The 20,562-nt window shown below is 59.3% G+C and overlaps 6 protein-coding genes and 1 non-coding gene across 7 annotated transcripts; all 7 read left to right on the top strand.

The window, feature by feature from the left end:
• Positions 1-40: 40 nt before the first annotated feature.
• Positions 41-2,596, top strand: LMJF_30_2150 (conserved hypothetical protein; the record flags this gene model as incomplete). Its single annotated transcript, XM_001684768.1, has 1 exon — positions 41-2,596. The coding sequence occupies one exon, from the start codon at positions 41-43 to the stop codon at positions 2,594-2,596; it is 2,556 nt and encodes an 851-aa protein (XP_001684820.1).
• A 1,410-nt stretch (positions 2,597-4,006) lies between these two features.
• Positions 4,007-6,445, top strand: LMJF_30_2140 (conserved hypothetical protein; the record flags this gene model as incomplete). The annotated part of the gene is made up of 1 exon (XM_001684767.1): positions 4,007-6,445. One exon carries the CDS (start codon positions 4,007-4,009, stop codon positions 6,443-6,445), a length of 2,439 nt encoding a protein of 812 aa, XP_001684819.1.
• Positions 6,446-8,005: 1,560 nt separating this feature from the next.
• Positions 8,006-10,957, top strand: LMJF_30_2130 (putative protein kinase; the record flags this gene model as incomplete). The annotated part of the gene is made up of 1 exon (XM_001684766.1): positions 8,006-10,957. The coding sequence occupies one exon, from the start codon at positions 8,006-8,008 to the stop codon at positions 10,955-10,957; it is 2,952 nt and encodes a 983-aa protein (XP_001684818.1).
• Positions 10,958-13,082: 2,125 nt separating this feature from the next.
• Positions 13,083-13,691, top strand: LMJF_30_2120 (conserved hypothetical protein; the record flags this gene model as incomplete). The annotated part of the gene is made up of 1 exon (XM_001684765.1): positions 13,083-13,691. The coding sequence occupies one exon, from the start codon at positions 13,083-13,085 to the stop codon at positions 13,689-13,691; it is 609 nt and encodes a 202-aa protein (XP_001684817.1).
• A 1,392-nt stretch (positions 13,692-15,083) lies between these two features.
• On the top strand, positions 15,084-16,694 carry LMJF_30_2110 (conserved hypothetical protein; the record flags this gene model as incomplete). Its single annotated transcript, XM_001684764.1, has 1 exon — positions 15,084-16,694. One exon carries the CDS (start codon positions 15,084-15,086, stop codon positions 16,692-16,694), a length of 1,611 nt encoding a protein of 536 aa, XP_001684816.1.
• A 1,270-nt stretch (positions 16,695-17,964) lies between these two features.
• Positions 17,965-19,887, top strand: LMJF_30_2100 (conserved hypothetical protein; the record flags this gene model as incomplete). The annotated part of the gene is made up of 1 exon (XM_001684763.1): positions 17,965-19,887. One exon carries the CDS (start codon positions 17,965-17,967, stop codon positions 19,885-19,887), a length of 1,923 nt encoding a protein of 640 aa, XP_001684815.1.
• Positions 19,888-20,255: 368 nt separating this feature from the next.
• On the top strand, positions 20,256-20,327 carry LMJF_30_TRNATHR_01. The gene has a single exon. It is a non-coding gene; the product is annotated as a tRNA-Thr (tRNA).
• Positions 20,328-20,562: the final 235 nt, after the last annotated feature.

Genomic DNA, 20,562 nt, shown 5'->3' with positions numbered 1-20,562 from the left:
CCCGGTAGCCGTGGCGCAGTTGGACCGCCACGTGGAGTGCATGGTCGTTTCTTCAGATGCGTCGCTGATTGCAGTGGTGTCGTCAACCTTCATGGCACTCCTTGAGATCGAGCACACGCCGAGCCCGACATTTTTGCGGATGGGCGACGCCGACGCACTTGGCGATGCGAGTCGCGATGAGGTCGTCATTACGGCGGAGGAGATGAGGCGCATCGCTTGCACGGTTGGCGATGTGCGTGGTGTGGTATTCAACAGTGACGCCTCTATAGCGGCGGTGTGCACGGATTCGGCTCTCCTGCTGTTGAGTAACATTTTCGGTGACGCCTCGAATGACGATGAGGACGGCGCTGAACCACACCTGGCAAGCTTCGACTGCACCCATCTCGGCGCGTCAACGCAAGGGTGTTCCGTCACCTGCTTCACTGGAGCACGACAGCTGCTCGTTGTAGACGATGTCAACCATCTCGTACTCCTTCGATGCGTGAATAGAGAAGAGTCGAGCGATGTAAGCGAGGACGCCCACATGCGCGTCGCGTGCCCACCAAATGCGTCGCCGATGGCAGTGAAACTGCAGCTGATGGTGGACGGACACATATGCGCCCGCACCGCTCGCGTCACCTCTCTCGCCTGTAGCCACAGCGGCGTCTACGGGGAAAGCTTAGTGGTGCTAGGGCTCTCCAATGGCACCGTGCAACTCTTGAACGGACACCAACTGCAAGCACTGCGCACCTGGAATGTGCGGGACGCCATCACCGCCGCCTTCATTCGCTCCTCGGACGAAGCGGCGCTCGCCAGCTTGCGTCGTCGCAGTGGGCTGTCGCAGGCTGCAATGCGGGATCGCCTCGGGATTCCAGATGCGGCGGCATCTACTGCAGCGCCGCCGGTGGTGACTATCTTTGACGTCTGTGTCGGTGCTCATCTTATCACGGTGTGCACATCGCACGGCGTCGTCTACTACAGCAGATTCACGTTTCAGCTGGAAAGCGCGTACACGCAGCTCTTGACAACGCCGCTTGTGCAGGCAGGAGCGGCGGCTGCCGCAGGGACGTCTGCGCTCGGCGACGTCGCAATGCGGGGTGGGTCGAATGGCCGTTGGGCGTACATCAACGTGTTTGACGGCGTCCTCTACTTCTCTCGGCGGGACGTCGACACGCAGCACACACTGAAGGTGCGCTCGGCGGAGGGGAAAGCGGCTAGCAACGACATTGTACACGCACGTACCCCACTGCCAGCCACATGGTTAGACAACGTGGCCAGTGCAAGGCTTGCTCAGCGACCCTTCCTGTCGTCAGATGCGCGGCGGCGGCAGCCGACGAAAGGGAGCGGTTACACTGATGCCCCTTGGTCTGTGCAGCAGGAGCGCAAGCGAAAGGCACGGGCAGCCGCGGCCCGCGACCGCAAGGCACAGGCATTCGGGGCAGTGTCAGCCTCGGCAGTAGCGTCTACAAACGAGCTTCGCTTCCAGTACGACTTCGCCTCCATCTTCGGGGTCGGACGTGCAACACTGACACGCATGGAGGCCTCCAGCTCCGCCTTGCGTGGCCTTCACACGCGTGCTGTCGTGGCGACCGCGTTTGCCACCGCCGGCGATGCCCTCATCACCGCCGGTGCTGACAGTCGAATAAGGCAACTGCACTTCCCCATCGCGCGCACAAGGGGGACGGACGGAGTCGCTGGACGCATCTTGGCTGGTCACGCTGCGGCTGTCACCGCAATCGATGCAAACCTGTCGCGTCAGCATCCTCTCATCCTCTCTGCCGGTGCGGAAGGCTGCCTCCGGCTCTGGTCACCCGGAGCACGGGACACACCACTAGCGGAGTGCACCGTGGGCTGCAGCGGCGCCAAGTTGGCGCGCCCAGCGCCGGGGAAACCGATTGTGGCAGCGCAGTTCTTCTACCTTGACAAGCTATTGCTCTCATGCGCGGCAGATGCACTCGAGCTTCGCCGTAATGTTGGCGGCATCTGCTCTTCGCTGGCGACAGCAGCGCCGTCGAGCACCTCCGAAGCGGATAAAGTTCTCTCACAAGCCCCTCTGTACAGGTTCTCTGTCGGCACTGGTCACTCCATAACCTCAGCTACAGCAGTGAACCACTTCGCCAGCAACCTTATCTTCCTGGCCACCTCGGAAAAGGAGGTGCAGGTGCTGGATGTGGCGGCGAACACGGTGCTCTGGCGCGAGGGGACAACGCACACGCGCGGTATCTACCGCGTCGCCACAGGCCGCACGAGCCGCTACGCCGCAGCCGATGTAGACAGTGGTGCCGCGCATCTCTTCATGTCGGCGTCGCTCGACAGCACTGCGGCGCTTTGGGATGTGCGCATAGCGAAGCCGGTGCAGCTCTTCACGCAGCACTCGAACACAGGCATTCCATCGCTGGCGCTCGAGGTTGCTCCTGGGATCGGCGTGGTGGCAGTAGCGAGCCAGGATAATGCGGTTTACATGTACGACCTTCGTGGCGGTTGCGGTGGCGTCGCTCTCGACGTGTTGCGTGGGTTCGACTCGTACGTCACTTCTCTTGCCTGGCACCCTCTCCGCCCATTCTTGGTGGCAGGGCTGGCCAGCGGAGACGTGCACGTTCTCCAACACGCCACGTAGACGCATGATGAGAAGATGAAAATGCACGCAGTCTCTGCGGATGTGGTACGTGCCTACCGTTGCCCCTCACAGCGTGTGGTGGACGGTGAGGCCACGGCGGATGATGTTTCTCTCTTTGTTTTTTTTTTGTGTGCGCTGTTCCCTGTTGCTGCTCTGATCGGTGGTACCGTGAGGGACGCCATCCCTCATTCACATCGGCAGACGCTGCCTGAAGCAGCGCTTGAGGAAAATGTACATCGCATACCCGCAAAAAAAAAGAAAAAAACATTATCTGGGTAAAAAGACGACGCATCCAAAGAGAACGGGACAGCGAACGCAAAGCAGCAGCACCGCCGCTGCTTCGAATTCTCGACTTTGGAGACGCGATGAACGGTGAAGTTTCACAGTTCATGGGCGAAGACATGCAAGCTTGGCTCGGCCGCAATGCTGTGGAAGGGAAACGAGAAGCTAGCACCTCCCTTCCCATTCCTGTCCACGGCCCTCACTGTCTGGCCACCCTCTCGAACCGTCCGCTCTATCTTTCGCTCTCGATGCCCGCCATCAGCTCACTGTATATAAACTTTCCGTTAGTGCTGAGGCATACGCGCACACTACATCTCTCTCTCTCTTTCTGCCAGCCCCGTGTTTGTATGTCAGGCAATCTTTCTCCGCCGCGTTCCCATCATCATTCTCTATACTTGTTTTTCTCGAAAACATCTTCTCTACGCCCGTGTGGGGACGAGGCCCGCGTGTGGGTTATTTCTTGTGAACGGACCGACGCCTGAGCACAAACCCGCACACAGTCTTTCCGATACGCACCTGTATCATTCTTTCAAAGCCCTTTGTAGCTCTGCTTGTGATTCTGCTGGTCGTGCACCTTCTCCATTGATTTTCTGTCTCTCTTCGCTTCTTCCTCCTAAGGCTGCTAGGTTGTCCTTGTCGCCGCTTCCGTCGCGTCGGTCATTCATGCATTGACCGGCTCGTCTCTCTCTCTCTCTCTCTCTATTAGATGCATCGTCAGAGACACGGCAGCACGGCTGAGGTCATCGTCTGTCGTCGTTTCTCCGGTCGAGTTGTGTCCGTACTTTCGGTCGTGCCAATTGGTGGGTGCACTAGCGCTATCCCGTCGCATACGCATTGTGTCATTTGTAAGCAGCACGTCAAGCACCGCTCGCGAACGCAGCGATGCCACGTGACGCGCCTGCCCCATCGTCGGTGCTGCGTCGGCGCACAGCGGGATCCGCCTTAGGAGGTGACACACGGACACAAGAGCGCAGGCGACCGAAGCCGATGCGAAAGGCATTGCGGCATTTTCCTCTCGCAACAGGGGCACGCAGAAAGCCCTTGCTTCCGCCAGCCGCGTCGCTGCGCACGCGCTTCACGCGTGTGCAAGAAGCCTCCGCCGCGCTTGGTCATGTCCTTGGTTACCTAATGCGGCAAGTGCTCTCGCTTTCTGTTCTCTTAGACCTCGCGCAGGGCGTACTCGGCCGTCTGTTTGCTCTCCTACGATGGCTAAACGACTACCCCGCTCGTGTGCAGTTCCGTCGCACGACGCAGCGCTTCCTGTCCGTCATGAATACGACTGAAAGCTACAAAACCTTTGTCGAAGCCGCGGCGAGTCTGGACCACTACTGCGGTGTGGCGAAGTGGGCGCAGGACGCCCCTCCACTGGATCGCTGCAACGCAGTCGGCCTTCTTGTAGACGCCACCGCGGCGCAGCACCTCGTCCGGACGAACAACTTGTACGCCATGGAGACGTTCCTGTGCTCGCTGCTGAAGCGCAACGCGCACGGTCTCATGGACGCATCGATCTACCGCTACTACAACAGCGCTCCGCACTGCCTCGAGGACTACACGGACAGCATCGAGTGCCTTATCACGGCCTACGCCGCCGGGACGTGGCATGGCGAATCTGCGGGGAGCGACAGCAGCAGCGCTGCAGCGGACCGCACCTTGCCTCCGGTATCGCCCGCGCCCGTTTTGCGAGATTTGCGTCCCTGCTGGGTGCGATTGGAGGCGAGCGCCGGCGCTGAGGTGCGTCCGCCGTTGCTTGCCGGTACATCTCCGTCGGTGTCGTCGGCGACGCACTCGTTGCCGTCTGCGGCGCTGCCGGCGGTAGATGTGACGGCCAAGATTCAGCAGGTCTGGCAAGCGCAGTTGCGGAAGACAATTCCCACGATTCAAGCGCCATGGGCGACTGCCACTGCAGCACTGAGCCGGCAGCACAGCACACCCGCGTCTGGGCACTGTCTTGTCAGCAGCGCCGCTTCCGCGGCAATGCCACTCACAGACACAAGCACTGGAACGATGCCCACCTGCGCCTCTACGATGGCGGGGGACAAGAGCATCTTGTTCGCGGGGGATGACGCTGCGCTGGTCCCCGCGCCGGTATCACCCGCCTTCGCGAATCCACAGACGAACAATGACGCAAAGGCCGCAGGGGATTTTTCAAGTGTGTCGCTGCTGTTGTCGCCTCTCTTGCGCACTGAAGACACGACTGCGGGGAACGCAACTGCCTCGCTGTCGTTCGGGGCGCACATATCGGTGGCGTCGCCGCTCTCGGCCAACCCTATGGCCGCAGCGCGTCCTTCGCCGGAGGTGGCCCTGGCTCGTCAACTTCGCAGCTCCTGTGCGTCGCTGTGCCGCTTCCTGGACGGCTGTGCATCGCCGTCCGCATCGCCGCAGCAGTACCACGCACATCAGCGGCGCTGCTCTGCGTACCACCCAGCGGTAGCCACAGTAGGGCATCGTCTCAAGGTGCTGCAAAAGGTGCTGCACTCCTATGGTCGAACGGCGCTCGTGCTCAGCGGCGGCTCCTCTATGGGCACCTACCACGCCGGCGTGGCGCGCGCGCTGCACGAGGCGGGTGTGTTGCCTGACATTCTCTGCGGCTCCTCGGCCGGCTCCATCATCGCCGCGATGATCTGCACCAAGTCGCCAGACGAGCTTCACGCGTTTATGCAGTCACACGTCCTTTCGACCGAGGCGATGCACATGTCCCCGTTCGGCGAAGACAGTGACCTTCCTGGCAAGCTGAAGCGCTTCTTCAAGACGGGCTTCTTGATGGATGTGCGGTCACTCATGGGTTGCATGCGGGGTCAATGTGGAGACATGACGTTTCTGGAGGCGTACCAGCTCAGTGGAAAGGTTCTGAATGTGTCCGTGACACGTAGCCAGCAGGAGGGCATGCCGTCGGATCGGCATGTGCTGCTCAACTACGTGACGGCTCCGGATGTTGTGATTTGGAGTGCAGTGAGTGCCAGCTGCGCCTTACCGGGACTCTTCACAGCCGTTCAGCTGATCGAGAAGTCCTCCCTTGGCGGTGGCACATTTGCGCCGTACCTGCCCGGAGAGCTGTGGTGCGACGGCAGTATAGCTCAGGATATCCCACGACGACTGCTAATTCAGCTCTTCGGTGTCAACTACCTCATTGTGAGTCAGGTGAACCCGTACGTGATTCCGTTTCTACGCCCCCCCGATTCGCACCACATCACCGCCACAAGCGGCTCGTGGCTAGCACGGCTGTGGTTTGCATGGGTGGACGTGTGCGGATGGGTGTTGACCGTCTTGTTCAGCGTGCACCTCCTTCCACGTTTCGGCCGCTTTGAAATGCTCTTTATGCTGTTTGCGCAGTTCTACAGCGGCGACTTGACCATCCAGCCAATCGACTCCGTCATGAAGGCGGTGCCGGACTACCTGAACTTGGTCAACAATCCGTCGGCTGACTACATCAGTTACGTGGCGTCGCGTGCGCAGAGCCGCACGTGGCCACTGGTGACAAGGATTCGCCTTGCGACGTGTATTGAGCGCTGCCTTCAGCGTGAGATACGTGTCTTAGAGGCGATGGAGTTCAGGGAGCAAACGACGTAAGCGTGCGAAAAGCGGGAGGAGCATTGCTATGGGTAGGCGAGGCTGACAGTTTGACCGAGATGTTTCTGTAATTGGCTTTGTTGTTTATCCGTGGTGGGGCACTCGATCGCCCGACGTCATTGGAGGGTTGCTTGTGTGTTGTTGTTGTCTTGGGTTTGTTTCTTCTCCCCACCACCACCACCACCACCACCACCACCATCACCACCAAACAAAAAAAAACGCAGATACGAACCCTATCGATCCCCTTGTGCTTTGGACGCACAGCGTGGACGCTGTACACCGACAGTGACGCTTCTCATCTCACCGCGAGAAAAAAACTCTGCAGAAAACGGGACGGCGCAGACAGGTGCTGTTGCACCCTTTGCCAGTCTACATGTCAGGAGTGGTATGCGAATGGCGCAGTGTACGCTGCCACACGTCCTAGTCAATACCCGAGCCACGAATACGCGCCGGGATGGTGTGTGCCTTTTCGCTCTACCACTTGACTCTCTGGCATGCACTTTGGCCATCGGCTCTACCACCCCCACCCCTTACCCATCTATGCCCACATACGCATAGACCAGAACACGCCAAAGGAGATGACGCGAGACGGCACTAATTGAGCAGCAGCTGTTTTCCATCTCGCCTGTTGACGTCTTGTCGACGCTGATCGCTCGCCACTCGGCTAAACCACATATATATATATATATACAATGTAATATATATGTATATCGCGACTTCATTCACAGCACACGAACAGCGACTCAGAAGAACCGTTTCTTTGTTTGTTGCTCTCTTAGAATTCAAACTGAGGTTGCGGTGAAGCATCCACAGACCTCTTCACCTAGCACGAGAGGAAATACACCCCTCCCCCCCCACACACACACACCACCACCACCCTTTTCTTCTCCTCCTTCAGTTATCGAACAGCGTCCGACTTCTCTCTGTCTCTGTCTCTGTCTCTCTCTCGCTGTTTTGTTTCGGCGTTGGTGGCTGTATCAGACCTCCTCTCCTTCTTTCTTCGAGTTTAGAGTTATCATAGATTCACGCTCCTCAATTTCGCGCGTTCTCTTTTCGCTTTGGCGTTTCCTTGAGTTATCTGCCTGCCTCAAGGAGTACTGACAGGCACACGTTCTCGTACGTACTCCTTAGACCTTTGTCTTTTTGTTTTTCTGTGGCTCACCGTGCTCGCGTCCCTGAAGGTACGGCGGCAGCTTTTTCGCAAAGATATTCCGAACAACTTGGCTAATTTGCGGTGCACAACGCATTTTATTGTGACGAGCATCCTCGGCCTTCGTGCTGATGTGGTAAGGCTGTTCTCGAGCTTCGATCTCGTTCTTTGTGTGCGTGTGTGTTGCCGCTCTCCACTGTAGGCAGACTCTTTGTGCTTGGGCTCTCTTTCTCTCTCTCTCTCTCTCTGTGTGTCTGCTTCTGCGCGTGGTCCTTCCTCTTAAAGAGTTGCCATCAGTGTTCAAGTCCCTCTTTGGTGTTGGTGTTTTGTGCTTCGCCCTCGTTGATTGACGCTTCCCGGCGTACCCCCAGACATCAAGCGAAGCGTCACCACTCGCGGACCCTCGAGAAATGGAGGAATACACTATTAAGCGGAAGATTGGCGATGGCGCCCAAGGTGTCGTGTACGAGGTGGAGCACCGCACCTCGAAGACGAGCTATGCGATGAAGGTGATCTGCTGCACCGACCAGGAGCAGGTAAACATGGCACTAAAGGAGATCAAGGTGCTGCTGCAGCTGCGCCACCCCAGCATTGTCTCTTACGTCGACTTCTTCCTGGTCTTCAACAGTGTCAAGCTCCGCCGTGAGTTCGCCGCACAGAGCGAAGGCGCGTGTGGCAGCGGAGGATGTGGTAACGGGCAGCAGCGAGAGCAAGACAGCCTCTTCCTTTGCAGCCTGTCGAACAGCGAGCTCGACCACGGCTGCGCCGCCGACAGTGGATGGAAACCGGCGGCTGCAGAAGCCTCGTCGAACGCCCCGACAGGAAAGCCGCAGAGCGGCGCCACCCGCGTTGTTCCGACCTCGCTGCTCAGCAAGCACCGGCAGCAGGCAGGAGCGCACTGGCTCGGCGAGGAGGAGATCGCCGTGTGTCTCGTGATGGAGCTCTGTAGCAACGGTGACATGCAAGGGCTCGTTCGGGAGACGCGACAGGAGTTCATGAAGACGGGTAGCCACAGCATCGCAGAGGCGCAGGCGGTGTCATGGCTCGAGCAGGCTGCGGCCGCGCTACAGTTCATTCATAATAAGGGTTTTTTGCATCGCGACCTGAAGCCGACGAACATCTTCTTCGACGAGTACAAGAACATCAAGGTCGGTGACTTTGGCCTGGCGGCGACGGTCGGGCTTGGCCGCAACTCGGCGGTGGGGACACCCTACTATCTAGCGCCAGAGCGCATGCTGCAGCAGCGCTATGACGGCAAGGTGGACATCTGGGGTCTCGGCGTCGTCTTGCTCGAGCTTCTGACGCTGCGCGAACAGCCGATCAACAGCATGTTGCTAGAGAACCCGAAAGTGGTGGACACAGTGATTCCGCAAATCACCAAAATGGGCTACTCCACTAAGCTGGCTACTCTGCTGCGGGACATGCTGCAGCGCCAGCCGCAAGACCGCCCCACCCCGTCCTCCATTTTGCACCGCTTGGCGAGCATCACCGCCACCTCGCCGCACCCCGGCATGTCCGCGACGCTCTTTGCGGGGATGAGCTGTCCGAAACTAACAGAGGCGCTCTGCGACGTCTGCGAAGTCGAAGTCGCCGGCGTCATGTGCTCGAGCTGCAAAGCTGCCTTCTGCGCCGGATGTGATCGTGCCCGTCACAGGCACCACTCGCGCCAAAGCCACGACCGAACGAACATGTCGTCTATTGTGAACAGCATGAACGGCGCCTCCTCCCTGCCTCTGTCGGCGACGCCGATGCAGCAGCAGCAGCAGCAGCAGAAAACGCTGTCCTTCTCGCGGGGACCTTCGCCGGCAAACACCTCAGACCAGACGCGGGCGAGCATGCAGAACATCGTCGTCTTTCCGTCCAGCAACAGCAGCCACTCCCGCACGCTGCCGCGCGAGCGCGAGATGAACAGCAGGACATTCACCCGTTTTCAGCTGGCGCTGCCGGGGCGTAGCGTATCCATGTCTGACTTCTCCATGACGCAGGGATTGCAGGGGCCCCGCGACGGGTCTGGCATCAACGCGGCCGTAGCAGAGACGGTGCTGCGTGTCCCAGATGATGTGCCGAGCCTCGCCCAGGCATTACGGGTGGTTGAGAGCATGCCGCACATTCGCAAAATCCTCGTCGCCGGTAACACAACGCACACGGTGCCGCTTGTGCTTACATCTCGACTGCCGGACAGCATCAAACTTGTTGGTGAGTCACCGCCGCCGATGCTGGAGGTGGCGGACAGCCCATTTGCGTTGCACTGCCACTCTGGTAGGGGTAGTGTGGAAAACTTCATCCTGCGCCATGTCGGCCGCTTCTGCTTCAAGCTGCTCAAACTGGACACAAATCTCCACCAGACAGACGCAAACGCAATGACATCGGCGCCTGCAAAAAAGCCGTCGCGGCCGACCGCCGTGTCTATCACGGGAGGCGAGTGGAGACTGCACAAGTGTCGCATCTCGTGCGTCGAGGGAAGTGGCGTGACGGTGGGCGGGAGCAAGCACACCCCCTCTTCTGCCACCAACGGACAGAACCCCTCCGCGACCGGCGCGCGGTCGTCACGTCCGCCGCAATCTCCGAGCCTGGTCGCTCGCTCAAGCCTGGTGAACGGCGCCGATGAGGGTGCAGAGGACGCGGACGTCATGTCCATGGAGCCGATCATAACCAAGTGCAGCTTCATCGACGTCACCGCAGCCGGCATTGTTGTCATGGAAAAGTCGCGAGGCCTCTACGAGGGCAACACGTTCTCTGGCTGCGGTTTTGCCGCTTTTCTGCTCCGAAAGGATGCGACGCCGCGCATTCGTGCCAACCACATCACCGACGGTGCCGAGGCAGGAATATTTTGCCAAGATGCTTCGGGGTTGATGGAGTACAACGTGATTGCGCAGAACGCGGGCTGCGGCATCGTCGTTAAGGGGGCGTCCGCGGTGCCGGTTATTCGCAAGAATCGCGTTCTGTCCAACGTACAGGCTGGTGTTTTCTGCTGCGACAAGGCAGCGCCGTTTGTCTCCGATAACGAGATTCGCCAGAACGGCAAGGCCGGCGTGTTGGTGAAGACGACCGCCGCACCGAAGATCACCCGCAACGTCATCGAGAGCGGCAAGGAGGCTGGCATTTACATCTTTGAGAAGGGTGCCGGCATCATCGAGGAGAACCGTATCCGCGGCAACCAGAACGCCGGCCTGCTTGTCACCACCGGCGGGAATCCGCACGTCATCCATAACACCATCACCAAGAACGCGTACGAGGGGATTTGGGTGTGCAAGCACGGCGGCGGCACCTTCTGCGACAACGATTTGCGCGGAAACACAAAGGGGGCCAAGGACATCGAGGCGGACAGCCGCGTCACATGGGTGGGTAATGTCGAGCAGTAACAGCTCACGTTCCATCATAGGTGTCAGTGAGAGAAGTGGATCAGAGCACTTGTTTGCTGCTGCTGCTGTTCTTGTTCCCGCCCCGTTTCGTGTTTGAGCTGTATTGCGGGCGGCAAGACCTGTTGGCGAACCATCCCCCCCCCCGTGCCTTCACGAGCTCACTTGTTGTTGCCTTTGTCTTTGGGGTGTTGGCCGTCTCTAAATTTACTTCCCTGTTTCTCTCTTCGGATGCAACACTCGGCGTTCGTGTGCGCGGTGTGGTAGAGAAGTACCACCTTTTTCGGTGGAGCGACTCTTTGCACCCATACGCCCCTAGATGGACATACCACTTTGGTGTGTACGTATGATAATGTCGAGGGTGCACAGTCCGTGCTCGACAGCGCTGTTGCGTCGCGGCCATTGGTGAGACTTTTTTGTTGTCCGTGTCGTCTGCCATTGTCTTTTGACCTTCTTGTTGCTTGCGTTCTCTGACATGCACACACACACACACTTCATACAGAACCAAGCACGCACACTGAAGCATCGCTGCTTTCCAGCGTCCGCTTTCTGTGCGCCATGGACTCATCCCCATCGTTGCCTTTTTTCGTTTGTTTGGAGGGGGTTCTTCACGTATCTCCCGTACTTTCCTTGTTTCACCTTTAGAGCAGCTCCTCTCCACTACCACCACTCTCTCCTCCCTACATCGTACCCGCACGTATCTCACCATGCGACCCTCTCGCTGTTTTTTTTTTTTGGCCCACTCACAGCGCCCCAGGATTTCATGTGCACAGCGGTGTGCATATGTGTGGGGCGTTGCCCCCTCTCCTCTCCCTCCCTCCTCCCGCTCCTCTCCATACCACCACCACCTTTTTTACTCTCTTTAATAGATGCCTCCGTGTTTTTCTTTTCTCCCTTTTTTTGAGGAGGACGCGCGCAGTGCTTGCGGTGCAGAGAGGGAGAGTGCTCACGGAAGCGATCCTCTTGTTCTTGCTTGATGCCCAGCGTGTGTGCACCACGTCTCTCTGTATCTGTCTCTCTCTCGGCCAATCCAAAATACTGAGGCGCACTCGGCACAATCATATTTTGGTGAGCGTCACAAACGCCTTCACAACCGGTGGAACACAGAAACGAAAGGAAGCGCAAAAGCGATCGCCGAGGCGTGGCAGCAGAGGAGAAATTTGGACGGAGTCGTCAGGCTGGGTGTGCCCAGCAAAGGGGTGGAGTCGAAGAGCCTGTCACGACCAGTGGAATCTTGTGCCTGCTCCGTCTCTTGCTCTTGTCTGTGAGGCAGACGATGCCTGTGCCACGCGCTTCATGTGGAACGGCTGTCCATGCACGTGTACGTGGGCTCAGGCGTGTTTGTTCATGTACGCATAGCAGACGGCCCACAGGGAATGTGCCGCCCTCCCCTCCCCCACCCCGACTGCACACTCTTTTCTTGCTTTGTTTTCCTCTGTTCTCCTCCTTTTCGCGTTGCAAGCACCATTTTTCCTGATACCCGAAGGCCTCTCTATCTCCCCCTCCCCTCCCCCTGGCATTACGTGTCTTGTGCGCAAGCGCGGCGTATGACCGTCGCCGTCGAAGTCTGGTTCCTGTGTTGACGGCTGCTCTATTCGGGTTACATATAGAGCAATACACGTATTCATATCCACGCATGTCTTGTAGAGGGACCATGTTCCAGCTCGCCCTGGCGTGCGGACGGTCAAGACCACCCGCGCTCCGGGTGCCCCACAGGCGGCTGCTCAGTGTATCGCACACCCGCCTGCAACCGACTCACGCATCATGGGCAGCAGACGATGATAACTTCGTAGACATTGACCGTCTCATGGGCCTCACCGCAGCGACGCAAAACCCTGCGCTCGAAGGAGGCGCGGCTTCGCCCTCGAGCGGATTGAGAGACGCTGCAAGGAGCGAGGTGCTTGGCGTGGTCCGGGTTGTACCCGAAGAGGAAGGCACACGCTACTCACGGCTTCGCATTCCACTGGACGCGGACGAGACGGCAGACACGCGGCCACGGGCTAACACGCGAGCGAGTCTCATGCCGGGCGAGGAGGCAGCCTACGCAGACAAACCTGCCGACACATCCGCCAACGCAGCCGTCGAAGTATCTTCTCCGTCGAACACAATTCAAGACGCTGAGGCAGCGATGATTGCACGTGACCCTCCCCAGGAGGGTCGACTCCCCGACCCGTCTCGCCTCCCGTACGATGACGAGCGGTTTGCTGAGATGCTGCTCGAGATGGAGGTGAATGGCGTCATTGACGAAACGTGGCAGGACGCCAAAAAGGCGCGAATGGAGGACGTGAAGGAGATTGCCAACATTTTGTCGTCGCTGAAGGTGCGGGATCTCTGCTGCGTCGATGTCTCCGAGAAGACTTCCAACTTTGACTACATGATGTTCGGCACGTGCGAGGGGGCGCGGCACATTCACTTGGCTGCCTGGGCCGTGCAGGACGCAGACAAGGTGCATCGCATTTCGAAGATCAAGCGCCAGCAGACGGACGAGTTGTGGGAGGTTGTGCCGGTTGGCCGTATCGTGGTGAACCTAATGGTGGAGAGTTTCCGTGAAGAGATGACGCTGGAGCGCAAGTGGGCGGTGACACGCTCCATGGACCCGTTGGCGGCCGCAAATGCCCCGATCAGCGAGGGGCGACAGGTGAAGGCGCACGGACTGTGGACACTCACGCTGAACTTGCAGGACCTCGAAGACTTTGAAGTGGACTACTGCAAGGACATCCTCATGCGGCAGATGTAAAGCAATAGGTCCACTGAGGGAAGGAAAGGATAAAAACGGAGGCTTGGTTTCCTGGTGGCACCGCTGCATGATTTGGTGGCATGCGTATGTGCTGAATGATGACTGCAGATGTTCAGTGTTAGCGCGCGCTCTCTCCTTCATTTTCCTCACAGGAAGCGTGACCATGATGACGCCGTGTAAGCGTAAAGAACAACCCACCCCACCCCACCTCCGAAAAAAAAAAATAAGCGGCCAGCGCCACCAGTAGGCTGTATCGTATGGACGGAGAACGGTGCCAGCGCCCTCGTCTGCGCCCTCCCCCCCCCCTCTCCTCCCCTGTCGACCTCATCGCGGTAGCGCGTGAAGGTGGCACCGATCACTGTCGGTGCTATATAGCTCGCTCGCGTTTGAGCGTGGTAGCGTTCATCGAGCTCATGCCCTGTGCATGACTCCCGGTCTTTCCTGGCATAACGTCGTTCATTCCCTCTTCATCTTCGTCCCTCTTTGCCTCACATTTGCACAAATTAGAGTGAGCCCGGCTCACTCCTCATCTAATTACGAGATCATAGCTGCTAGACTGGAGGTCGAGAGCGTCCATTTCCTGTAGTTGCCGCTGGGCTGTCCGCTGCGTGTGTGTTCGCATTCGTTTCTTTGCGCGTTGTTGTTTTTCCTTTCAAGTTGCCTAGAGGCGGCGTGTGTGTGTGTGTGCTCCGCCGCTCATGCGTGAGGTTAACCTCCTCTCGCACCACCACCCCTCCTCCCTCTCTTCTCGTTCTGTCCAAAGCGTGCATTGTTATTGTTGTTGCTGCTGTATTTATTTTCTTTCCCTTCCTTCCCCTCTGCTCAGTTTTGTGTGCGTGTCCTGGCGGCATTGGGGATTCCTGCGACTCCACCAGGGAGACCGCCTCCCTCTCCTCTGTGCCGCTTGCTCCCCACCCGTCGCACTGCCCGTCGATACACGACACGGTGCTCGCTGCTGTCCATCTCACATCTATTGCAAGCATTGGCGGCCCCTTTTCCCTTTTGGTCTCCTTCACATAGACGGCTTGGGCTGCGACGAAAAAAAAGTGGCTCATTAGAATCACGCCGAGACGCCGCCCCGCACTGCCTTTCCCTCCGCCCTCCGACGGCTCTTGTCATCGCCTGAGTAGTCTGTTTGTCCACGTACACACTCGGATACAACCCAGCGGGGCACAGCGGTGCGGAGGCAAAAAACTGTTTGTTTGTTTTGCGTACAAGGCTGCACTCGTCGATACACGACTGCAGACCATTCTGAGAAGTGGAGGAGAGAAACGGAGCGGTTGAATCAGCCATCCTGCCCTTTTCGTCGGTCTCTTTCCCCAGCCCGTCTCCGTGCGTAGATCTCTCCTACTTGTGCACCTATTATTGTTGCGCGGAGCAGTGCTTCGGTATATGCCCAGCATGGACTCGCTCCGCACTGCCGTGGATAATGCACCGCTTCTGGTGAACCTGCTGCGCCTCATTCGCAATGCGCGGTCGCCCAACTACAAGGACCATGAGAAGGGCCCCGTCACGTTCCACTTCGGCGGCCTCTCGATGCGCGATACCGGTAGCTACGAGGCGGCGGAGGAGCTTTGGCGGCAATCCAGCTGGAGCAGCGGTGCCCTGGCACCCAACGCCGCCGGCCCCTTCCGCGGCCCGCTTCACCTCGTCGTCTATCTCAACCACTCTCCGGTAGAAGTGTGGACACTGCAGGACTACCGTGAGCCGGCGACCGACCACTCTGTGCCACGCGACTTTGAGCAGCTCGAGGCCCTCAACACGCTAGTCCGTGTTCTTTTTGCCCACCTGCGATGTCAGGATATCTACGGCGTCGTGCTGCAGAGCTGTGTCACGGCAACCGACGACGCCAACAACCACTTTCCCGCTTCCCCTAACGGCAATGTCAGTTCGCCGCCACACTTCCCTCCGCCGCGAAACGCGTCGCTGAGCAGGGCACGTACCCCTCATTCGCCAGCTAACCATGTCTCGTTGCGCCTCTTTCGGTCCGCCGAGGACTGTCCAACGATGCCAGTGCACGCGCGGCGACAGTATCTCTGGTCCAGTGACGACTTTGTGCGCGTCGACGTGACGATGGACCGCACATGGCGGCACCACTCTTGGGTCCAGCCTGGCACGCAAGCCGCCTCGCCTGTGCTGGCGGCCGGCGACAGAGAGAGGGACACCGCGGTTTGTGCGGCAGGAGAGAGGTCGTCGCCGATCCGCACTGCCAGCCCTGGTTTGCGTCACTTCGGTAGCGAAGGCGATACCCGCTCGCAGTCGATCTCGCCAGAGGCCATGGGTTCGCTGGACAAGTCCTCCTTGCCCACCCCGTACCTAGCACCGGCCGCCACGTTGGCCCTCTCGTCGCATCTCTCTCGCAGTCCTAGGACGAATCTGTCTCCTCTGATGCCGGGTTCTCGGCTGTCTCCAGCGCAGGGCGTCTCGGAGTTTGCCCTGCCACCCGCCGATGTGTCGAGTCCGTTCGACTGCGATCGGTCGCGGCAGTCGCGTTCGAGCCCTCCGATTATGCACAGCTGCGTCTTCGCCAGCAGCCACCCAGCAGGCGGCGGTGGAGCAACGTACACGGCTGCCGTAGGGGCTGTGAATCAGGTGGAGGATGCGGTGTGGTTGTCAAACGCAGAGCACGTGCGCCGCATGGGCACGCTCGTCTGCTCCCGCAAGCAGTCACCGTCCGCCTCTTCGTCGCCCGTGATGGGGAAGAAGCCCAGAAACAGCTTCATCAGCCAGAAACATGAGATGGGGTCGCTTGTGCCCTCCATCTCCATCGGCGCCCTTTCCGGCATCGGTTTTGACAGGCGGTTGCTCTCCAGCGATGTGGATCTGGAGGACCTCGCTGCCGAGACCGCGTCCTCGGGAAGCTCTGCAAGTGTGCCGAACAGCGCGGCCATGGAACAGCTGGTGTCACTTCTCGGTCTCTGCTCCAAGGTCAAGCTACAGCACGTGCCGTCAGCCCCATTTGGGGATTTGGTGCTTTCTCTCAACCTACGCGAGGTGCCCTAACGTGTGGAGAGCACAAAGCCTGAAATACATGAGGGTTCGTGACGGAGTGAGCGTTGTTGTGGTTTGGGGGTGGGGATAGGGTTAGGAGTCCGGTGGTGCACTCTCTGCTACATGTTCGTCATGACACGATGCGCCCCTTTCTCCATCCATGCCGCCTTCCGCAGAGGACGCCTTTCCTCCCACGATCGGGATGGCATTTCTCTTGCGCGTTCGAGTGTGTTGTCTGCGTCTGTGCCTGTGTGCTCTTCGTACCTTGTTTTTCGTTTTTCATGCTTCTCCCGCGATTCGCTTTGTTTGCCGCCGCTTCGGGAGGCGTGCGTGTTCACGTGTATGCGTGTAGATCTTCGTGGGTGAAGACACATGTCCCTCTCTCTCTCTCTCTGCCTTCTCTCATTGCCTTCCCACCCGTGTCCCCTCCTTTGGTCATCTATGTCACCTGTTTTCGTTGTTCTCAGTTTTGCTTTGTCAGCTTTGTCTTGCTTCATCCTTTACGACGCCTTCCCTCATTGTACAAACCCTTGCGCGTGTGCGTGTGTGCGTGTGTATGTCCTCTGTATTTTTGCGTTTGCGTGGGTTTGTACGGTTTCTGAGTACGGGCACGCAGGGATGTGTCGTGCTGAACATCCTTCGTATGCGTGCCCGGCAAAAGGAAAAAAAAAACGAAACCGTGAGCAGCCAAGTAAACCGACAAAACAACGACGACAACGAAAAAAAAAAAGAAAAGGAGTGTGTGGACGCGGTCGAGGCAAAACGCAACAAGTGTGGTATAGTGCTGCATGATCGGCACGGTGACGACTGCGATTGCTGCATGAAGGGATGGTACCTTTCTACCTTGGTCCGGTCATTGTGCTTCTCTGTGTTGCAAGTGAGGCTGTCATTGCCACGTTCTATCCCTCTTCTTTCTACTCTGTTTGCCCTCTCTCTCACGTCGACACACGTATTTCGTATGCTATGGCAACCGACATCACCACCACACGCTCGACGATTGCTTCCTCGCGTGATCTATCACCCGTCTAATGGACACTGACGCTTGGCTCGTTGTCGCCCAGCAGGGGACACATCCGATCCGGCTTTATGGTCTCTCTGCCATCCGTTGCACGAGCAATAGCCGAGGTACCGCAAAAAAAAAAAGCAGCACGTCTTCACAAGCGGGTGGGCCTCCGCTCACACCTTCTAATCCACTATCGTCACAACCCATCCGCACACGTCACTGTTGTCCTGTCTGCTCCAAAAGCCCGTCGGTGTGCGCTCCCAAGCACCACCTACCATCATGTCCGCGCTCTGGGCACGCTTTACGGAGAAGCTGAAGGGCTCCGGCTACACTCTCAGTGATCTGGTGTACTGCAGCGAGGACACCTTCCTCACCCTTGTCGCGAATATGAACGCCTTCACCCCGCTGCAGATCGCGTCGCTGGCGAAGGAGTGGCAAAGGAGCCTGTCGGCGGCAGCGACACCGACAGCCACAGTTAGCGGGAGTGCGCTCCCAATCTCGAGACGTCACGCCGAGAGCACGCGGCTCAGCTCCTCACCTGTGCGCTCGTCGGCGCTCAACCGGGCGACGTTGCCGGCCACGGGTGCAGCAGAGACGCCACCGAATCACTCCACACTGAGCACGGCATTGCGGAAGAACTCGTTCGTGCCGCCGCGGCGGTCGCCGGCGAAAGTGAAGGAGGAGGCCGAGTATCTGCTCACAAAGCTCGGCGCGCAGAGCGGGGCGGAGTATCAGGTGTCGCTGACCGAAGGCATTGTTGCCGTTGAGGCCTCGCCGGAGGCGTGGGGTCCACTGTTGGACCGCGTCTCGCGCATGCATGTGACAAGCCACCGCGACAGCGCTGCCGCCGCCACCCCGCTGGCAACGGAGTTGCAGTTGCTGTGGAAGTTGTGCAGTCCCGCGACGCTGCGCAAGATGGAGAAGGCGTGCGTGTCGGGCGCGCCTTTCGGGCTGTCGAATCAAGATGACGCGGACGGACTGTGCTCGAGTGCTGTGGTCCTGTACGGCAAGGATGCGACCCGGCTCGCCGCGCCGGCGGAGGAGCTCGAGCAACTGTTTCGCGAGGGGTGGGGACTGGTCGCGTTTGACGTGGCGGTTGGCAAAGCGCGCACGGTGACCAAGGAGGAGGCGCAGGACCTCAACGCAAACCTCTACCGCTTTTCCATGGAGCAGTGCCTCGAGATGCTGGAGGAAGCCGGCTTCGACGCCTTCCACATCCCCTCGCGCAACGCCGTGGCGGTGTGCCACATGCATCAGCTGATGCCCCGCTTCGTCGTCTTCGTCAGCACGCTGGAGCCGGTCGTGGTGACACGCCGCCTGGGCGATGCCGTGCCGGCTGTCGGAAACGGCCGGCCGTCGCGTGCACCTCCTGCGCCGGCAGCGTCGCCTTCACCATCTGCTGTTGCTGCTGCTGCTGCTGCCCTGCCGGCAGCGAGGCGAAGCATCAACGGCGGCGATGACGTCCTCGTCCCGGCGAGTCGGTCGTCGCGGAACAGCGAGGATCTGCAGTGCGCGGTGCATTCGAAAAAGACGGTAGAGTTCTGGTCGCCGACGGAGAAGCGCCTGCTCTGCAGTCACTGTCTGTACTACGATGGGTACTCGCAAGAGAACTGCATCCCGATCGAGCAGGCTGCGCGCGAGGAGGCGCCACGGTTGGAGCGGTGGGTGCAGAACGCCATCACTTTTTCGCAGGAAATCAAGAGTGTCTTTGACCTCTTCGAGGCGGCGCAGACAGACGTGTCGCAGACGCACAAGCAAGTCCGCAGTGACATCGCGCATAGCTTCACGCGGCTGCGCGCGCGGCTCGATGCGCTAGAGGCGAACCTGCAGCAGCAGTGCCAGCAAAAGGCGCAACAGAATCTCCAGGTACTGCAGGATACCCTCTCCCGAATCACTGCTACGGTGCAGTTTGTCAGCGAGGTGGTGCAAGACGCCGACGAGCCGGTCGCTGCTTATCGCGGCGGCGTCGCGGACACAAACACCTGCGTCGCGCTGCTGCGTAGCGCGCAGCGTGCATTTGGGGCGTGGGAGCCGGTCACCATCTCAGCGTACGAAGACGTCCGCATCGTCGACGGCAGCGCCCTCCTGCAACCAGTCGAGGAGGCGCTCAAGGCGGTGCAGTCCATCAGTAGCGAGGCTGGCAAGGTGCAGCTGCCTGAAGCGATCGACGTTAACTACCTCAAGTCTGACTGTGACGTGTAAACCTCGTTTATAGAACTCCCCTGTACCATGAATGTCTCTGTCGTTCTCTTGAGCGCAGCTCACTGACCATAGAAGACATGTTGAAATCGTGTGAAAAATTCAGCGAGTCGCCGCATTGCCGGCCTCGCTTTGCCCCCGCATGTTACCCCCTGCGTTTGCCCTACGCCGCGCAAAACGAGGGTTGGACGGCCGTTGCCCGCGGCGCCGCGAAACTCCCGGCTACCCCCCCCCCGCCCACTAACCCCCTTCGGCCAGGCGCCACCCCGACTACCAGCGCCAGCGCCCCCAGACACCGGCCCCGCCTCCGCCAGCCAGGAGGCCACGCCGACACCCGGTGACTCTTCGTTTCATGCCCACTATCTGCAGCCGGCCGCTTAGCACAGTGGCAGTGCACCACTCTCGTAAAGTGGGGGTCGCGAGTTCGATTCTCGCAGTGGCCTTGCCTTTTTCTGGCGCCAGGAGGGGGCTGGCCCCCGGGTGAGGGACTGTGCGGCGGTGGGGTGGGCAAAAAAGGGCGCGCGCAAGGCAGCTTTGTCGCCCCCCCTCCCCCCTCCCCCAAGCCCGACCACGCGCCACAGCGGTTGCGAGGAGGGGAAAGACCAAGCCGGTGTGCCCGCCGGCCGCCGCCCGTTGACGGGAATGCAGCGCACCACGCGCAGACGCCCGAAGAGGGAA

This window comes from Leishmania major, chromosome 30 (genome assembly GCF_000002725.2).
Source record: "Leishmania major strain Friedlin complete genome, chromosome 30".
Taxonomy (NCBI): domain Eukaryota; phylum Euglenozoa; class Kinetoplastea; order Trypanosomatida; family Trypanosomatidae; genus Leishmania; species Leishmania major.
This window is presented reverse-complemented; position numbering and strand designations above follow the sequence as displayed.